Source organism: Passer domesticus, chromosome 3 (genome assembly GCF_036417665.1).
Source record: "Passer domesticus isolate bPasDom1 chromosome 3, bPasDom1.hap1, whole genome shotgun sequence".
NCBI classification, from domain to species: Eukaryota; Metazoa; Chordata; class Aves; order Passeriformes; family Passeridae; genus Passer; species Passer domesticus.
The window spans coordinates 23888639-23908740 of NC_087476.1; the positions used below are offsets into that span (position 1 = coordinate 23888639).

At 42.4% G+C, this 20102-nt stretch overlaps 2 protein-coding genes across 8 annotated transcripts; both read right to left on the reverse strand.

The window, feature by feature from the left end:
• Positions 1 to 329: 329 nt before the first annotated feature.
• LOC135296158 (glutathione S-transferase) lies at positions 330 to 10832 on the reverse strand. 7 transcript variants are annotated; one of them, XM_064412152.1, is made up of 7 exons: positions 10706 to 10832; positions 6835 to 6941; positions 5394 to 5445; positions 5028 to 5160; positions 4319 to 4460; positions 1380 to 1511; positions 330 to 655 (listed from the first exon to the last, which is right to left on the reverse strand). In XM_064412152.1, the coding sequence occupies exons 2-7, from the start codon at positions 6919 to 6921 to the stop codon at positions 533 to 535; spliced, it is 669 nt and encodes a 222-aa protein (XP_064268222.1). In that variant the 5' UTR covers positions 6922 to 6941; positions 10706 to 10832; the 3' UTR covers positions 330 to 532. The 7 variants fall into 7 exon arrangements, with proteins under 7 accessions (XP_064268222.1, XP_064268225.1, XP_064268227.1 ...); XM_064412155.1 differs by lacking the exon at positions 10706 to 10832 and adding an exon at positions 9589 to 9985; XM_064412157.1 differs by lacking the exon at positions 10706 to 10832 and adding an exon at positions 9483 to 9985.
• Positions 10833 to 12933: 2101 nt separating this feature from the next.
• On the reverse strand, positions 12934 to 19485 carry LOC135296160 (glutathione S-transferase-like). Its single transcript, XM_064412160.1, has 7 exons — positions 19448 to 19485; positions 18274 to 18387; positions 17630 to 17681; positions 15732 to 15864; positions 14730 to 14871; positions 13966 to 14097; positions 12934 to 13642 (listed from the first exon to the last, which is right to left on the reverse strand). Exons 2-7 carry the CDS (start codon positions 18358 to 18360, stop codon positions 13523 to 13525), a joined length of 666 nt encoding a protein of 221 aa, XP_064268230.1. The 5' UTR covers positions 18361 to 18387; positions 19448 to 19485; the 3' UTR covers positions 12934 to 13522.
• Positions 19486 to 20102: the final 617 nt, after the last annotated feature.

The following is a 20102-nucleotide window of genomic DNA, read 5'->3' on the forward strand; positions in this document are numbered from 1 at the left end:
GGGATTAGTTTTTTACTTCTGCCTGTAAACTTAAAAGGATCATGATCTTTAATTTTATTTTTAAAGGTTTTATTTCCTTAATTTTTAAGCTGTGAAATACAGCAGGGAGAGAATGAACATTCTAGGAGACCACCTAGAGACCACTAGAGAACCAAGCCAAAAGATTCTAGGCCTGAATTTAAATGACTTCTCAGTTTTCAGGGTGTGGCTCCTGTCTCTAGCAGTTTATAAAAAGGGGGTTGGGGATCATGTGGCTTTTCTACAGTATTCCAGAAGTTACAAGTGAACATTTTACCCTACCAGGCATGCACTTTAATTAAACACGCACCAAGTGTCAGCATATTTTATTTCATATAACTGCTTTGTTAAATTCTTTCTGGAATCAGCAGGTACAAATTAGCCTTTTACTCTCATTTACCAGTGATTTGTTTCAATACTGGCCATATGATGCAAGTTACAGAGCACAGCTATGCAATTTACTCTTACAAAGCAAGCTCTGGTAATATACTACAGTTGGGTTATCTTCATTAGATTAGATATTGAATATTTTCCTCACAACAGCAACAAACTTCTCATCTGTTGGTGGCTTCCTCTGGCTGCCAGGCTGTAAGAATTTTTTGATTGTTGGAATGTTGCTGATTCTTCCTTTAAAAGCCTGTAAGAAGCAACAGTAAAGCCAGTGAGATTAAGGAAATGATAATTCCATCCTTTATAGTTTAAAGATCAGGTGACTAGGATTTTTACTTGTCAGACATACTTACTAAACAGTAAAAGATACTAACTTTTTCTGATCTGTAATGCTGGTGCTATACCTTAAGTTTCCCAGATGAGAATGGGAGAAATTAATATTAAAGAGTTAAGATTCATCTAGTAAAAAGTGGAAGGAAAAAAACCCACATCCCAATCCTGCAGATATATTTGAGGAAAAAAAAAAAGGCAAAGACAGGAATATCTCAGTGCAAAGCACTACAGAAGTCAAGACATAGGAAACTTAATTGCTCTTTGTATATGATTTCTTAAAAATGTAATTTTTCTGGCAAAAAGAAAAGGTCAGGAACTGCAGACACACCAGGCCACAGACTTTCCTTCTGGATATTGTTGTTGTGTTTGAAGACATGGAAGTAGCAGTGAAAGGACCAAATTGGTAGCACTAGTGAATGAATTCCTGCCAGCTGAGAACAGCTGGGAAAAGCAGAACTGAAGAAGGGTGAGTCCCCAGCAGCCCTTGGGCAAGGCAGTGCACTGAGTGCAGGTTTTTGTAGTGAAACAGACCACAGAAATGTCAGTACAATGGCACAAAAGATGTAAACATCCATAAACTTCTAACAACAGTCAGTGAAATTTGTTATCTTCCAAACTGACACCAGATGATTACTAACCTGCAGCAGAGGGAATGCAGACAGTGCATCAGGCTTACACTCTTCTACCATTAAAATGGCTTCCAACAGATGGACATCTGCCCAGCTTAATTTGTTGCCAACAAGATAATCCTGTCCATGATCTTTTAAGGCCTATAAAGTTTGAACAAATAAACAAAAATGGGATGTGACAATTTTATCTAGGTATTTCATTGCAGATAGATTTCTGAAAAAACATAGCACAGCAAAGCCATGCAAAAACCTATGAAGTTAGAAAGTGATACATATTCTTTAAACAAAAAATTAAATCAGAATTCATGTTTCAGTGTGTACGATCCCATCTCTCACTCTAACCTACTGCACCAGGTAGCTGTATACCAGGTCCAGTACCACAAGAAAGACTTAATCACACAAAAAACCAGGACTAAAGTAATTGGAAGAGGTAGTCAGGCCAGTTTACATGTAAGCACACCTGAATTTTTAAGAAAAATGTTAAGTGAATTTCCAGATGTTTCAGCAAAGTTTGAGACTGCTGATTACAGTCTGAAATATGTCAGAATGAAGGACTACAACCTTCCCACCCTTTATCCCGTTAAGGAAGGACTCCTTTGTGGCAAACTGCTGATGCAAGAATCACAGCCTGCCAAAGGTACTACAAGTGTAGTAGACAGGTTGAGATGAACATTGCAGCACAGTTTCAGAGCAGGTACCAGCTCTCCAGCCCACCTTTGTCCTGAAGACTGTCACCCTCCTATCAGGAGCAAGAGAAGGCCATGTCTGTGCCTAAGTCACACTAAGGCTACTCTCAATTAGCAAATGTGCAGTAAGACATCAGTCTGTGACTCTGGAAGCCACCTCCTTCTCCAGGCCCATCTGCCAGTTCTGCCATGGAAGCAGCAATCATGGGCAGAGTCACAGCTGATCCCTTGACGTAGTTACTTCCTACACTGCTCTAGCAAGGTCTAGCACAGCTTGTTTATCAGACGGTGTGGAAACTCCCAAACACAGCATCGGAATCTGATTGCCTGCAGGGCTTCATATTGCCTTTTGCTGCTCCTCCTGGCTGCTGAGTGTTTAAAGTGAACACTCACAGCTAGGTATGTTTCCTGTCAGCTTCCAGAATGAATAACACATAGACTGCAAACCCTGATAAGCTGAAACAATAGACATCTTAAACAGCTGGTACAGAAAGAAAATTATTAACCATTTTAAACAAAATTAACTAGGCTAAAATAATGGAACAGTTCCGCTGTGTCTTTATGTAAGCAAACAAGGATTTCTTTAAAAACTCTCCTATATGGAGCATACATGCTAAAACATATCACAACAGTAGTTTATGCCACCCAGGCACAGGTTTAGAGAATTTTGATGCATATTTTATTGTTTAATAACTTAAAATACGTATCAGACTTTAATCTTTGAAAGATTTGGTTGTGTAATGAACATGTTTCAGCACAGCCCTTCACTGGTATGGCAGTGGATATATATGAACTCTGATTACAAAAGTGCTGGATTATCATTTACATTGTTATTTTACCAGGCAGCCTTTGTGGGTTTTCTTTGTACAATTTAAGGCTCTAATAAAGTGGGACGTGAAATTGCATCAAGTTCTGTATTTTTTGAGTCGACTTCAGCTGCCTGGTAACAAAGGCTTCAAGCTGGAAACCCAGCTCAGCTGTGAAACAACACAGCTTTGTACCCCTGGCAGATTTCTGAGGAGACCACTATGCCCTGAAAAAGCACTGTGAGAAAGTCTGTACAGCACAACCACACATGGCACAAAAGGAAAAGTTACAAACAGAAGCAAACTTCTGAGATGAGGATCACAGCTGGCTCAATTCAAACAAGAAAATCTTAACACAAGAAAAAATTAAAATATCCTTACAGGAGAAATAAAACAACAAAACAAACAGCAGGTTGGTGGAAAATGGCAGTTCCATAACATCCAGGCAATGTTCCAGGGAGAAGAAAAGAACAATCCTCCTGACCAACGCCTCCCTAGCCAAGAAAGCCTCCTCATGTGCTCAGAGGGGATGGCAAGCATACCAATGCCTTCCCTCACAGCTCAGGCTCTTTGGTGCATGCTAGCCAGTAAATAATTAATTGCTTTATACTTTCCATGCTACATGTATCTTGCTTGCAGAGCATCTCTGTGCACACCTAAGGATGCCCAAGTAGCAATTCAGAGAGTGAATCATAACCTCTAAATGTAATACATTTAAGCAATGGATTTAAGGAAGATGATAGAATTAGATCCTTAGCTGTAATGCACAAATATATGTAACTTTGAATAGCAAGAATAAAAGAGGGTGAGTGGGAGGCCTTATTGTTCTCTACAACACCCTGACAGGACATTGTAGGAGGGTGGGGGTCAGCCTCTTCTCCCAGGTAACCAGTGACAAGACAAATGACAATGGATTCAAGTTGCACCGGGGGAGGTTTAGATTAGATCTGAGTAATTTTTGTTCATGTAAAGGGTTGTGAAGCACTGGAATAGACTGTCCAGGGAACTGGTGGACTCACCAACCCTGAAAGTGTTCAAGAAATGTGGATATGTCACAGGAGGTCACAGTTTGATGGTGGTGGTGCGGGGTTGACAATTAAACTTAATGATCTTTAGAAGGGCTTTTCCAACCTTAACAATTCTATAACACATTACACTTCCAGAAAATAAGTACTGAAGGCTGGCACAAGTATTGAAATGGTGCATTTAGGCAAAACACTGGCAGCCATCAGCCACTAAGCTAGGTTGGAAAAGAAAGACAAAAAAGAAACCAGCCAAAAATTATTTTGTGGCACTCTTTTTCACATTGTTGGATACTGGCTCCATCATACATTTCTAGAGTTCTACTGTCACTTGCCTTCTGGAAAGTACATGTGTGGGAACAGTGGGGGAGTAGGGTAGGAGGGAGAGCCCAGAACTCACTGTCTGTGTGAACTGCTGGTGATTTATCTCTTACCTTTTCATAAACAGGGAAGTACCTGGTTGTAGCTCGTTCAATGATTAAGGCAAGATTCTTTTCTTTTGTATCAGCTGGTTGAAAAGGGAGATACATGATCATTCCCATTAGGTCTGTAGTTCCCTCCACGTACATATCAATCCTGAAACAAATATTTTTGTTCAACATATATCATTCAAACTTTCCATTTTGATTATTTTCCTGAAATACAACTCTGAAGTGATCACTGAGTAAAATGTTTATTAGTGAAACATAAGACACTGGTTTATTTTCTTAGTTCTTCCACTTTGAGAAATCTTCCTGTTTTTTTCAAAGCACAAATTGTAAAATAGGCTCACAGTATATGCAATAAGCAAAAAAAAAAAAAGGCTGCAAGTAATGTGTTTAAAATGGAATTCATGCTGTTTTCCATTAATAATTTATTCATTTATGCTGTGGGAGAAAAGACTGCATATGCAAACCACTTCAGGGGAAAAAAAATAGTTTTGAGGTCTAATCATGACAGCATGCTGGCTAACAATTGCCAGTCCACAATAATCTCCACAGTCTCTGGAGCTGGCCTTCCATTCTCACAAAATAAACCCTCTACAGTAAGTGCCAGTCTGTTAGGTATACTCACCTTTACGTGCAGATACTTCACAGCAACATTCTTTCTGTAAACATTAACAATCATGGAGGAGTGTTAGTAAGTGGCACACTGTTACCATACCAGGCTCTCTCCTTCAGGTCCTTCCCATAGAGGTTGTACTTTGCTGCAATGTAGCTGAGGATGGCTCTGGTCTGCACCATCCTCATGCCATCCATCTCCACCATGGGCACCTGCTGAAACAGCAGGACTCCATCTAGGGAAGGAAAAGGAGCAAGCTACTCAGACTGCTGAAATGCTACACTGAAAATAAGGAAGAGACCTGAAAAGAGACCAAGAAATTTCTAATTCTCAGGGATGAAAGCATCCACAAGGAAGCAGCTCTTCTTTACAGGTCACATCATATTTCAGGTCTTAAAAAAATACCTCCTGTTGTTCTTTTTCTCTGTTTGTGTGAATTTATGTTTGGGGTACAGTTTACAGACTCACCATTGCGCAATTTTTCTAAGTCTTCTTTTGTCTCTATGAATTCTTCCTCAAACTGAAAAGCAAGAGTAGAAAACAACACTGTCACTCCAAAGGCAGTGGAGAAGGGGAAGGAAGTCTGGCAGTTAGAGCCCACCTCTCCACACTATTCTCCATACTTATCTCTTTGTGTTGACCCTGTCCAGGAATCCATTCAGTGCCAGTAGCTGGGTGAGCAGCTGCAGTTCCAGCTGCTCATGGAGCCCTGGGAGCCCAAGGCAAGAGCTGGGAACTGCCTCCCTTTGCACAACAAAGGGCAGAGGACCTGTGGCAGTGGCCAGGTGACACACAGCAGGAGCCCATGACCCCAAACCTTCACTCAGACTGTGAGGGTATAAAAGACCAGTAGTTTCCTTTGTTCTGGGTCCCTCCCTGGAGGCATAATGTTACTCTGTTGTGGCACCACGATTAAATTATTTTAAGGACTGATGGAGAGGCTCCTGGATGGTCAGACAGGAAAGTTTCCTTAACAGACCCCTACTTATCTCTGCTGCAGCAGAGACTATAACCCAAGACTTTGTTGTCCCCAACCCCACAGGACTGTACAATGCATTATGCTCCAGAAAGAACTTCCTCTTTATAAGGACCAGAGTCACCTGCATGAACCATAAATGGATACCAAATCATTTAATTAAAAAGCAGCTGATGCCACATGAAATATTAAGAAACTTCTTGTAAATTATGCCTCTCTTACACAGCATTTATCTCCCTCTTTAATCCACTGGATTTTTATTTTTTTTTAATAAGGACATTTGAATGAGGACAAGATCTTGGTTTCCTCAGCACTCGTGTTCTGCAAATTTTCTGTCAGCAACATTCTCAAGTGAGCACCATTTAAAAAAGCCTTTTATTTCCAACATAGTATAAATAGTTTCAAAAAAACATATTCAAACAAAAACTTAATGTAGAAATTAAGATGGTCTTGACCTGATGTGAATCTAGATAGATCCCCTAACACTGCCTTTGGGGCAGATCTGCTGATTTATCTTACTCAGGTCCTGACCCAAAGAACAAAAGGTACTTTGTTTGGAGAGAATGTTCAAAAGTTTTCATGTTCATTAGACATGAGGTATGCATGGTCCTTCAGTGGAGAAGACTCACGAGATACAGGGAAGTTATGAGCATTGACAAAAAGTCCCAGTTTTGTCTGTAGCAACAATTCACAATCTCATCTTAAAGTATGTTTCAAAAATGACATCCATCAATTCTCTTTGTATGTTAAAATCTCTTCACTATGGCTCAAGGAATACATGAAATACAACACAAGAGTGTATCATTCAATCTAAGCATTCTGCTTAGATAGATATGTGATGATGTGCATATCCCTAAGCACAGATGCAATTGGGAAACCAGTCCAGAGAATACTATTTTAATCACAAATCACTTTATGAAAAATGGTACAAACCTCAACCCCAGCTGCTGCTAACAGCCATCGGATTGACTCCATCTTCCCCCTTCCCTTGGTGTAGTGCAGCTTGGGTTTCCCCGCCATGATTTCAGAGTTCTTGTTTCCTGATAAAATCAAGATGATGATCTTATGGAAAAATGCTTTAAATTAGCATTTTGATTGTCCCACTCCAAACTACTGAATACAGTTGGATGAACAAGAAAGTAAAAGAACAATCATGTCCTACACACTTGTGCTTGATGTAACTAAGTTTCCTGTGGATTAATGGAACAAAAGAAAAGCTACACAGTACCAGAATATGCAGTCATTCAACCACAATAAGCATCTCCTAAATAATATATTGTTGTAGTTTTAACAGCTTACTAGAGTTTTACAACCAAAGCAGAGCTGTAGGGTATTCCTGAACTAGCACATTTTTAACCTTGCAGTGATGCAATCTCTACAGTAGGTTTTGGGTTTTGTCACGTGTCATACCATACCTGAAAAATGTACTGTATCAAATGAATGGCTTCCAAAGAACACCAAACTAGTGTCACCAGCACTACACCTCTCTCATATGACAATTCAGAGCCCTGTTCTCCTGTGCCTTATATATCACCAGGCCTACTGCATTCCCTATCCAGCTGCTACAGTCAAACTGTAACAGAGATTTGTGTTCTATCTGCCCTGAAAATTTAACTTAAAAATCAAAAAACAAACAGATGGAACTGACCTCTGTTGGGCAGATAAGGCCTGGGCAATGCCCCTGGCAGCAGGGGGCTCAAGTCAGCCCATCAGATGATGGCACTGGGATGAAACACTTGGTCCTTTCAAATTTCCCTACCATGTGCAGTCACATGCCACTGTATGACACTGGCAGCTGATGTGAGCTTGCCTGGTGCTGGAAACAAAGCTAACACTGTACTCTTATCACTAATGGGTCACAGAAGAATGAAGGAAATTTCATAAAACAGAGGCTTCAGAATGCTTCATTGTTAAGCCCAAGGTTTAGCTGTTCACAGGCAGGCTTATTTATGCTTGCACACACTTCACAATACATAGCTGAGCCACAAAGTAAAAATTTTGGCCATAATCCCAAGGCATCAATAAAGAGGCACAAACAGCACAGCAGTGCATCCCTGGCCCACTCCAGTGAAGTCCTTTGTGCTGGGTGCTATCTTCCACAGGCCCTAGAGCACACAGCCATCACTGTCAGGGACTGACTCACAGGGGAGAGAGGTGCCCCCGTGCAGAACGCAGGTCTTCACTGCTCAGCTGCCACCTAGCCCTGTGTCATAGTTTAGCAAGAGAAGAATTTTAAATAATAATACAAAGCTTCCAACCACTAAAAAACTAGACACAAAAAACCCCAAAAACTTCCTCTTTTCTCTTTCACCAGTTACCAACAAATCAAGTAACCATTTACAAGACCCAAACAACACGTTAACCCTTTCAGTACTTCAAGCCTCCCTCAAAAAAAAAAATACAAACATATTTAAAAACCCATAAAAACATCAAAGTCAGTAAAAAAAATCAAATCCCAGATTAAAAAAACCCCTTAATTTTAACACTAAAATCCTCCTATAGACTATAGAGAAAAAACTCTTTTTCCCTATAACACATAAAACAATTTTAAAAATTCACATTAATATCAAACATAAACCTCCATATTAAAATAAACACATTAAAATAACTGTAATCCCATAAAGTTTAAACAACAAAAAGTAATTCTATACCCCTAAGAGATAAAAAAAAGAAAATTCATAAAAATAAAAATAATTTTAAAAATAAATAAAAACTTTTACCTATAAACAACTCATCTTTAAAACAATACCCCATAAATCAACATAACTCATAAACAACTGTAAGAAAGCTCATAAATATAAGAAGAACTTCACAATTACAGATTTCCCTGGACAACTACTATTTGTAAAAAAAACACAAGAAAACTGGGGGTTTTTCCTTATAGAAAAGTCTCCATAACACTAGCAATAAAGACTTCTCTCCCTAAATAAACTAAAAAAGAACTATTTTAAAAATAGTAAACTAACTAAAATTTTAAATTTTATTTCTTTACATTACCAGTAAGAAAAAATATTTTAAAAAATATATTGCAAAAATTTTGTTCTAATTCTTATTACTCTTTCTTTTAGTTAATGTTAATAAACTTCTCTTTATACCCTTTTAAAATTTTCAACCTATTTTACCTTTCTCCTAATCCAACCTCACAACAAAAAATAAATACATTAATAATCAACACCAAACCACCCACTCTAATACATTAACCAAAAAAATCTCAAAATTAATAAAATCTCAAATTAACAAACCAAAACCACTACACAAAAATAGTATTTCTAACCCAGTTTCAACCTAAACCCACCACACCCTGGCAGTGCCTGTGTCCCGGACACCTCAGTCTGGTAGCGAAGTTCTCCTGACACGAAAGGATGTGCTTGTCAATGGATTATGTCTTGCGTGGAGCTGCAGCTAATCCAGCCCTGCTGGATGCCCAGCTAGATTCCTGACACCCGAACTGCGACAAGGCACTCAAAAAGTGACTTGGCACAGCTCCCTCGCCAGGCCCTACACACACAGGACCACGAGCTACACCTCATTTCTATTTCCCATGTATGACTTACACTGTAACAAGTAAGAGAGCTCCTGACCTTCAAAAATATTTCATTCCCTGATGCTCAGAAAGTAGATGTTTGTTTCAACTTCACCAGAGAGAAGAACTGCACTTAAACCCCCACAGACTGGACAAACACTCACCTCCAGCACATGGGATCAAGGCCGAGAAACACTATAAGGACAGGCTAGCACAGGCAGAAAGAGCAAACACCCTTGACCTTTCCACAAGGCAGAGCTGGAGCTGATAAAACTCAGCCCACGCAGAGCCCTGATTGCCAGTCTCAGCTCAGTGCTCCTCTCACAGCAGCCGGGAATATCTTCCTGCGAATGCACGGCTAAAGGTCCGAATTTGGGGTTCAGGCTGAACACTTGCACAGGGCTGCAAACTAATTTGGTGACCCTTTTACAGCTCTGTAATGAATACCCCTTTGTAAAATACTGAACGGTGATAAGAGTCGCAAAATCGGTAAATTGTCTTTCTTGAATAGCAATAATGGACCTGAAAATTAATCACAAACTTTCCTGATGTTTTAGTGCATCAGACTTTCCTTGGACCCCAGCCACGCAGGCTCGCTGTATTGAAAACACCCGACGTTGTTTTGTCCTAAACAACTCAGGCACCAGCCTTTCAGCGAGGAACAAGTAAATTAATTTAGCAGCAAGCTCATAATCTGATCCAAGATCTTAAACTTTCTTCCTGGTTGGATATGGGACCCAGAGCAGCTCTCTGCAGCTCCCGCCGGGGCTGCTCCCCAGGGCGAGCCCGCAGCACGGCGCTGCACCGCCCGGCCCGGGCCCGGACCGCCTTAAGGCTGCGGCTGGTTTGCGCTGGGGCTCGGGCCAAGCCCGCCTTCGGAAAGCTTCCTTCCACCGCCGGAGCTAGGAGGAGCGTCTGGACGAGGGGAAAGGCAAAGTACTCCCAGAGATTGCAAAACCTGCACTCCAAAGAGCAGTTTCTCTTCAGCTTCCACCCTGATCCTACCCCGAGCCAAACGCACACCCCCTCCGTGCCCACCCTCCCGCCCGTCCTGGTCCCTGCTGCAGGAGAGAAGCTGCGGAATAATCCCTGGGAAAAACTCGCTGGAGCAGCACGGCAGGACGTTCCCGGAGGGCCAGCCGGTCTGTGACGCGCTTCGCCCTTTGCCCTCCGGGCAGGAGCCCCGATCCCGGCAAGAGCCGGGCAGGAGCCCCGATCCCGGCAAGAACCACTCGCTGCACCGGGCTGGCAGCGCCCGCCCCCCGCCCGCCGCCGCGGTACCGTCTGCCCGGGCCGCTCCGCCGCCGCTGCACCGACACGGCACCGGAACAGCACCGACAGGGCACCGGAACGGCACCGACACGCGGCCCTCCCGGCCCGTCCGGCGGCCGCTCCGCCCCTCGGGTGCCGCCGCGGCCCCGCCGTGCCCGGCGCCCGCCCCGCTGGACTCCTCACCAAACCCACCACCGCAGCTCAGGGAAAAGCCAGCTCAGCCTTGCCCTGCAGTCTTGCCGCGTTTCTGTTGTAAAATATGGAAGATGTAAACATTTTCTTGACAAAGGATGTGCTTTGATGTTTGATCTTAGTATACTTTCAAGCCTAATCAACAAGAAAGAAGTTCTACTCTGTTAAACAGAGAGCAGCTACCAAACAAGGTCTGAGTGAAGTTCAGCTGTGGGAAAGAGAAATTACTTGTCAGGAGAATTGCCTTGGTTAGGGTTGAACGTGTTTCAATGATCTCAAACCTCTGGGGAGTTTAACAAGGCTTGGAAAGCCTTGTATCCTCTGGTAGTGGTTACAAAAAATACAGAATTTACAGGCCACAAGGGCATTTGGCAGAACTCCCAAGATAAGGAAGAAACCAAAAAAGCCCACTCAGCAACTGAGTGCTGAGATCACCTCTGAACAGATAAAAGATAATTCTGACAGGGAGAGATTCCCACACCACTGACTCACAGCCCACCAAGTCAAGAAACCCAGCTCAAAAGAACAGAAAGACCCAGTGAGGATGGAGACTAATTAGCATGAGAAGAGGGAGAATCATTAACCAGTTGAAAAGAGAACATTAATTATTAAGAGAACTGGATGACATGTAGTCAATGAACATTAATGCCTTTGCTTGCTAAAACAAATAAATACTAAAAACTTGTCACTGATTTTTGGAATACCACCAAGCAACCAGGCTTGCACAACTCTGAAATTAATAGTCAATGTCTCTCTTAAGTGTGTAATTATTGCTTGTGTGTGTAATAGTTGCACACTGGGTAAGAAACCCAGGTTTTCTGGACAGCATTTCCACTGGGCTGGCTCCGAGGCAGCTGCACATCAGGGACATGGTCAGGACACAGTGAGCAGGGACAGGCTTGGAGTCCCCCGGACAGCAGTGATTGTGTGACCAGCGGGGCCTGGGGCTGCAGCCTCTGTGCAAGGGGTGCAAGCACTCTTTGTGCCAGGGGCTCTGGCTCTGTGTGGCCAGAAACTGGGATCTCTGTGGGGGATCCTGAAACCACATGGCCAAGACCCAAGCTCATCCTCAGAGCATGCCTCGTGGCATGGAGTCAGCACCCACAGCCCAAGTTTCTGACTTGAGTTTCTGACAGCACTCAGCAGCTGCAAGTGTTGTCTGAATGCTTCAGTGAGGCAGGAGGGAAACAGCTCCTGCAACAACTCTTGAAAACATGCTTTGCTGCTGAAAAAGATTTGCTTATTTCCTTTCTTTGATGACAAAAACTGGTTCCAGCTGCATGACATTTCTTATGAAGAAACTGTTGGCTTCAGCAAGAGCTACAGAGCCCTGAGTTTGCTCAGCTGAAAACTGCCAGTGCTCTAGCTGTAGCTGGATTTGGGCACTGATTCTTTCATTTACAAACTGGGTTTATTTGGGGTTTAAATACTATCACAGAATCATGGAATGCTTTGGGTTAGAAGGGACCTCATAGATCATCTAGTTGCAACCCTCCTGCCCTGGACAGGAACACATTTCACTACATAACTGCACATATTGATCCAAGTTCAACAGTCTTGCTAACCTCAGTAGTGGAGCTTGATCTGAGTGATTAGAATGAACCACTTGACCACAATTTGTATAAAATTTGGTTTCATATAAAGTGATGTAAGTCAACATGTAATCCTACTTTTCAGGGTCTCACTAAGACCTGACAACATCCTGACTCCTCGTTCCTCAACAAGTTTTAAACTGGTGACCAGCATTTGTTTCTCAAGAGTCTGCAGAGGGCTTTTAGCTGCTGCAACAGACCTTCTGATAAAGGGAACATTGGTGAAGCTGCAGTACAAGAGTTTAAGTGTCTAGTGACAAAGCAGAGGTGCAGTAGGAGCTCTGGTCCAAGCATATTCCATATTAAGCTCAGAGGAAAGCTGAACCCAAACCTTTCAGCCTCAGCTAGCCAGAACCTGCAGGCTTTCTATGAATTTCCAAGAGAAAAAATACATGGCCTCTTATGTTATGGGTGGTTGGTTGGAGGCAGAAACAACACGGTCTCACAGAGAAATCCTCAACAAACAGCGTGCTTTATTGTCCAGAGTTTCTTATACAGGCATCTCAAAACTACCGGGTCTCAAGTGCTGGCTGGTCTGGGTCTTACACTGCCCAGTACCTGGACCAGCAATGTCTCTGCATGTATGGTTGAAAGGGATTAGGTGCTCTCTTTGAGTTCAAATCTCACTGTTCACCTAGGCAGTTGTTTATTGAACTAGAAGAGCCAAGTTAGGTTTCATATTATAGCCAAATTTATCTGTCCAGCTGCAGACTAGCTCTACTGTGACAAAAACCTACTCTTTGGAATAATCACGCCTAATTTTCCAACAATTCTTGGGAAGGCCAGGAAAATAGCACCAGACAGATCTTAGGCATAGAAGTAGCAGCAAGAAATCAATGACCAGCTGGGTTTTGAGTATCAATAGTAAGAATTTATTTCAGGTTTTTTCTTTAGTTATTTAAGGCATTCTGTGTTGTCCAATACACCCCCTGATTAGTGAACTATTTGCTTTGCTGGTAGGATCAAAAAAATTGGTTTTCAGTAGTTTCATTATTTTCTCGCTGTCAGCAAACACAATGAAATAGTTTCTTCAGCTTTAGACTCAGTAGAAAATTTTGATCACTCTAGGCACATCTTCCTCTCGTATTAGCGGTTTCCTCTGGCTGCCAGGCTGCAGGAATTTCTTAATTGTGGGGATATTGCTTATTCTTGCTTTGAAGCTCTACAAAACAAAACCAAAACATCACAGTGCTTAAGAGTCATTGCAGCTGTCAGACATTTCAATGTTACCCATGCTCTGAAAGTCCCATCATGGTTTGATGCTGCAGAAGAACCTGTATGCTTCCCCCTCTTATGCTTTTGGGGTTGTAGTGACAGAAGATACCAAAAATTAAAGAAAAGGGTATGTGAGGCCAGCTGCAGTACTTAGGATATTTTATTATTTAGCATGTCACTTCTGACCCTCCCACTCTCCCATATTTCTCAGCCACTTTAAATCAGTGCTCCTTTCCTTTCATTCTCCATTCAAATTGCCCATTCATTTACCTTCAAGAGAGGAAATTTGGCAAGTATAGAAGGTTTGTACTCCTCTGCCATTAAAATTACTTCAAGTAATTGAACATCTGCCCTGCTCAGCTGGTTGCCGACCAGAAAGTCTTTGCCATGGTCTTTCAAAACCTAAAAACAGAAAACCAGAAGCAGATGATGTTTTTTCTCTGTTCTTTTGTCATAAATAATGTGACATCTTCAAAGCAGGGTCACACATTGAACAGAGTTGTCTGTGAAAGAAGGAAATGCAGTTCAAACACCTGTAGTACAAACAATGACCTGAAGGCACTGCCATCCTAGGCATCATCTATCAGCTCTTTCACTTCTACATTTCTTTCTGGCATCTCAGTTGTGCTCATCTTGCCTTGGCTGCTGGAGCTGCATTGAAGGCTGAGCTGTACGAGATACAGAAGGAACTGCAATGCTTTTATACATCATGTATAGTACAGGGCCATCTGCACGTCAGGGAGAAATTTGATGTCAAAGCTGTAATGTCTTTTGTCTGAAACACCCACATTGAAACATGGACATTTGGGGAGCTCTATGTCTGCTGGGTTTTTGCAGCTCTACATCCCTCCCAGATTTGAAGTGCCTTGTGTCCCCTGTGTAGTGTCCTCTCTCCACCTTAGTCCCATCAACCCTACAAACAGAGCATTGACATTCCAGTGGTAGATTCTCTTCAGCTTTCCTCCATAAAACTTGTGTGGATCCAGAATGGAGCTTCAAGATATCAACTGAGCTACCAGCTCTGTGCCACATACCTTCTCAAAGGCTGGGAAGTATCTGTTTTCAGCCTTGTCCATCATATTTGCAAAATGTTGCTCCTTTTTGTCTGCTGGTTGGAAGGCATACATCATGAGTAACTCATTGAGATCGAACATTCCTTCCACGTACATATCGATTCTGAAAGGAATAGATCCATTGGTCAGGCCACACACAGTAGGTCTGAACAGCACAATAACTCCTGGCACAACCTCACTGAGATGCTGGGAAATCCCTGCCCCTTCCATCCCCCAAAGTTCTCCCTGGAATGCAGTTGCACTGGGGGCAGGCAGGGAGGGAGCTTGGGCCAAAGGCAAATGCAAAATTGCAAGGGAAACCTAAAGACTGTAGCCCTCTCACTTCTTACTGGCACTGATTCTTGTCTGAACTATTAGATCTTGAACCTGATTACAAAATTGTGATGTGCGCCATCAAGAATTGCCTTCAAAATCCAATCAGACAGCCCAAGTTTCACAGCAGGTCCATACAACTATCTAGCAAATATCTTGACACGTGTGTTTACCAGTACTTATTGATTTCAAGCATTCAGAAATACCTCAGGTCAAAACATGTGCCCCAGGAGTCCTGCCCTTTGATAACCTGTAATTAATTCCATTGAAATTCCTGGTTACTCGAGAGTGGAGGGGTTTTGTTTCCTTAAAAAACATTGCCCTGAATGTGATGAGGAGAAAATGCTGCTGCTGACAACTGCAGGAGAAAATGAAAAGCAGCATCAGCAGGACAGTCGGCCCCCCCGACTGCTTTCTTCTGATAAGAGCATTGAGCTCTGACTGATGATTCCTGGGCTCGCTTGCCCTGTGGAATCCAGCTGGCTGTCTCTGCTCTGGACATCAGCTGCAGTCACATTCATCTCATGCTGCACTTTAAAGCAGCGCTGCTCTCTCCCACTGACTCGAGCTGTGAGCTGGGACACCCTTGTGTTACACTGGGCTGCAGTGTGAGCTGGGCTCTAACAGGCAAAGGTGGTGCTGTTACAGTACAGGGCTCTCTCCTTCACGTCCTTCCCGTAGAGGTTGTACTTGGTTGCTATGTAGTTGGCAATGGCTCTGGTCTGCACCAGCTTCATCCCGTCGATCTCTACCATTGGCACTTGCTGAAAGAGCAGGGATCCATCTGGGCCAAAGGGAATAACACAAGGAGATGTTCAGTCCCTGAATGGGAGCCACCAGCAGGTGTGAGGCAAAGTAACCACATGTATTGTCTTTAGTTAGAATCTGGATCAATCCGGCTGGATAAAAGATCCCAAGATCATCAAATCCAAGTGTCAAACCAACAATGCCCAATTCCACCACTAAACCAGGACCCAAGTGCACATCTACACACAGTGACACAACCACTTCCTTGGGCTGTCTGTTCCAAGGCTTGGCCACCCTTTTGGTAGCAGCCTTCCTCATTCTATACAGGAAGGTGTGGAAATGCTCACCATGCAGCAGCCTTTTCTTTGTGACATGTTAATAATTTAATACCATAGCAATTAGTACCTGTGGAAGTTCGAGATTTGAGGAAACAGCCCAATGCAGAACTTTTAGCTGTCACACACTGAGAAATACATGAACTGCATGGCTCTGGCACAGGTGATTTTCATGGAGGTTAATAGAGACAAGAAGGACTGAAGGAGCTGGTCCAGCCAGTTTCTGTCATGTTTTGCTAAATACATCTGGACTTTCTAAGCACTGGCCAACATATAATGTGAATAATAATGAATATATGAATAAGAGTAAATATAAAAACATTTTATATATTTGGAACTATTTTCTTGACTTTACAAATGGCATCTCATCTGCATGAAGGGGAACAACCAGTGAGTTCCATGAGATACCTGCAAGACCTAAATATCATTTGGAATGAGGCTGGAGCCATGTAATGCTTTTGCTAGCATGCAGAAGCCTTGTCTTAGCCCAAAAGAAATAATAATACCTAAAGAAAGAGATATCAGACCAGAGAGTGAGGAAGAGTTTTTGCTTCAGGGAATCCTATTTCCTGACTCAGATAAGTGATCAGCTATGTCCCTCTATCTAAGTGTGCATTTAGCTTTCTGCTTGTCTCTCAAAATGCTTTTTGAAAGGCAGCCTGGAACAGGGGGACCAAGTCATTATTCCTACAGGACAACAGGACTGCAAATACTACCCCTAGTTCAGCTTTGTTTTGACAGGCCAGGTGAAGAGCACAGACATGCAATTTGGTTTGGAGGAAACATGATTATTGTGTTCAGGAAGAGAGAAGCTGAAGCTAGCACAGTGGGTTATTGCCTTGGGAGGCAGGAATGCAGCAGAGGAACAGGTAAACTCAGAAATTGGGAACTCTGATTTCATAGGGATCATAAAATAACAACTGTGTAGGCAACCTAAGTTGCTAAGGAATTTGAAGATCATCTGATGACAAAAGCCTCTATTGCCATAGGATGGAAGGCAATGGACAGCAGCTGAAGCAAAAGAGAGTCAACCATCTGAACTTCAAGAATGGCTCTTTGACTGTGTGGGCTGTCCAGAGAAGCTGTGAATTCTCCATCCTTGGAGATACTCAAACTCCAGCTGGACATGGTCCTGGGTAACAGGCTGGAGGGGGCCTGCATTGAAGAGGGGAGGTGGAGTAGGCAATCTGGAGAGGTCCCTTCTGGCCTCAGCCCTTCTGTGATTCAGTGAAGCTTGAAGCAGCTGGGTGGATGATTCCACCTAACACACTGCACTGTGCACCTCTGAGACCTTGTGTACAATCCAGTTAAGAGATCTTACTTTTAAGGCACTAAGACTTAAGAATTCTTAAGCATTCTCAGATAAACAATTCTAATTCTAATTCTAATTCTAATTCTAATTCTAATTCTAATTCTTATTATTATTACAATTGCTGCTTCTATAATCTAGAAGTGAAGGAAACTTACCCTTCTGTAACTTGGTTAGATCCTCCTTTCTTTCTAGGTAAGATTCTTCAAACTGTACAAAGGAAAGAAGAAAAGTTCTGTTGTCATTCCATGACTTAGCTTCTTCCTCATTTACGTAAAGAAGGCCTAAAGAGATGTGTTTTGGGCAATTTTATTTTCTAAAATATAAATCATACTTGAAAACTTTTAGGCACATTGGCCATCATTGTGACAGAAACTCCTGCATCTTGAAACACACAGATTCCCAAACACCATCTCTGATTTAGTATCAGAATCTGTCAGAAAAAAAAAATAAGCCCTGTAGTTTTGGACATGGGAATTTACCTGAAGGTACTCAGAATTGCAGCTGCTTGACCTCTGTGGTCTGAAGATTAACAAGCAAGGTTCTGCTGCTGGCGTTTTAAATTTTTTCTCTCTCTAGCTACAGGGGAGAAGCATTTGTGGTGCTACCAGCGGGATTTGCACACGATGTGTGTGAGACAGGAACTTTCCCCCTGCTTAGGATTAGCTCATGGTCACTGTTGCCTTGCTCAGCAATGCACTAAAGGCAGAGCTTGGAACTGCTGCTCAGTCACACTTTTCAGAAGGAACAGTAAAAGCACATATTTGACACAGGATCTCAGTATAAAAGACCAGAAGCAAACCTCAACCCCAGCTGCTGCCAGGAGCCACCGAATTGGTTCCATCCGGCCTCGTCCATTGAAGTAGTGGAGCTTGGGTTTTCCAGACATGTTTCCTCGTGCCTGATTCCCTAGTATCTGCAATGAAGAAAAAATGGTTTGCACAATAATCATTCAATACTGGATCCAACACATTCAAAGCTGTCTTGTTTGAAACCAATGATTTATCATCCAAGACATGAATGAATCAATGAAGGAGGTAAAAGCTAGAATGTATGGAGATACTGCCTTGTATCATTCTGCCTTCAAATATTACTTACACATGCAGAATATTTAAGCAGAACTCTCTACTTAGAGCAATGGGCCCAGAGAGAGAACAAGTGATTTTTAACTATTTGCATCCAAAGCATTCTGTTCTGACCAGAAAGCAGAGGGTGCTCTTTGCCTATTTTGGCATTATCTCAGAATACAGTTTATTGTTTAATCAGGTACATGCTATAAAGCCAGCAATTGCTCTGCTTTCTCCAGCAGCCATTATGCTCCATTATAAGCAGCCAGGAAGGAAGGAATTCTGTCCATCAGTCAATCTCTTCTACAACACTCCATGCCTCTGTGATTTCTATAGACAAACCTCCAAAACATGGAAATATATTTTGCTTCTGGTAGCATCGCATTTGCCTTTAGCACAGGCACAGCCTCAGGGCAATGCTTGCTTGGTCCAGTTCCAACTCTGCTGGAACTTCCAGCAACAACAATTTCTAGGCACAAACTTAAAGCAACAACATTTTCTAGGCAGACTGTCACCCACCCACCCACTGTGCACATCAGCCACAAACACACACAAACAGCACTCCACCAGCCTCACAGCTATTGACACCCTGCCAGCAACAAGGCTGAAGCTTTAACAGCAGCAGAAGGAAAACAGCCAAACCACCACCATATTCCCCTTGTAAAAAACGTCAGCTTCTCTGCAGTAGGACGAAGGAGGTGAGAGGAAACACTCCCCACCTGTGAGATCTGCACTCCATTTTCTTAATTCTGTACACCTCGAAAGTAGCTGAATAAGAATTAACATTTGGTACACATAGCCATGTTAATAAAGAATGTCCAACACACATTTAGTCTATAAAACCCATTCAATGACTGAGTTTCACATACAACAGCTCCCTGCATGTCCAAAGAATTAAAACCCACTTACATTGTGCACAGTGGAACTCACTCTAAACTCTCAGCAGTTCTGCCTGGAGAATATATAACTCTGGAGTCCCTCCTACACCAAGTATTGCAAATGATTCCCCGCAAAGGGATAACCTCTTTCTCTTAAGTAAACAAAACCATTTATCTCTGCTTAGTTACCTCTCACCTACTGAAAATAAATTCCTGAGTCATGCTGACAATGTAGAAATATTAGGTTGATGATAGGACATGGTCATTGGTAACATCTGTGCTAGCACACAATGGCAATATGCCTCCTATTTGCTAGTTAAATATAATTACAAAGTCTGAAACGCTCATTCAGATTAAAAAAATACTGCTATGCCAATCACACTTTTGTTCTAATGTGTTCTGTTTTTTTACTTTCTACACATTGCCACTTTACATAAATCACATCAATTAATTCAGCTCAAACCTGTCACAAGCTTCTATGCCTTGCTTAGTGTATATTCCTTCAGGACACTTCTGCTCAATTTCATCTCCAGGCAGCAGGGCTGATTTTGAATTTTTTTTCTGTAGAAAACATTTGTCTGAATTTGTTTCCGTGCGAATACACACCATGGAGAACTGTGAGAGACAGTGAATGAAGTGTGGTATCACATGGCAAACTCTGCACTCCCAACTGTTTTCTTTGGCCA

What these genes read in the sequence shown, in the direction of transcription:
- LOC135296158 (XM_064412152.1), bottom strand. Translation starts at nt 6,921, where the DNA reads ATGGCGGGGAAACCCAAGCTGCACTACACCAAGGGAAGGGGGAAGATG. An exon ending in TAGCAGCAGCTGGGGTTGAG is followed by an intron (nt 5,446 to 6,834) that starts GTTTGTACCATT and finishes CTTGCTTTTCAG; the next exon opens with TTTGAGGAAGAATTCATAGA. An exon ending in GACCTGAAGGAGAGAGCCTG is followed by an intron (nt 4,461 to 5,027) that starts GTATGGTAACAG and finishes TATTTGTTTCAG; the next exon opens with GATTGATATGTACGTGGAGG.
- LOC135296160 (XM_064412160.1), bottom strand. Translation starts at nt 18,360, where the DNA reads ATGTCTGGAAAACCCAAGCTCCACTACTTCAATGGACGAGGCCGGATG. An exon ending in TGGCAGCAGCTGGGGTTGAG is followed by an intron (nt 17,682 to 18,273) that starts GTTTGCTTCTGG and finishes TCCTTTGTACAG; the next exon opens with TTTGAAGAATCTTACCTAGA. An exon ending in GACGTGAAGGAGAGAGCCCT is followed by an intron (nt 14,872 to 15,731) that starts GTACTGTAACAG and finishes TATTCCTTTCAG; the next exon opens with AATCGATATGTACGTGGAAG.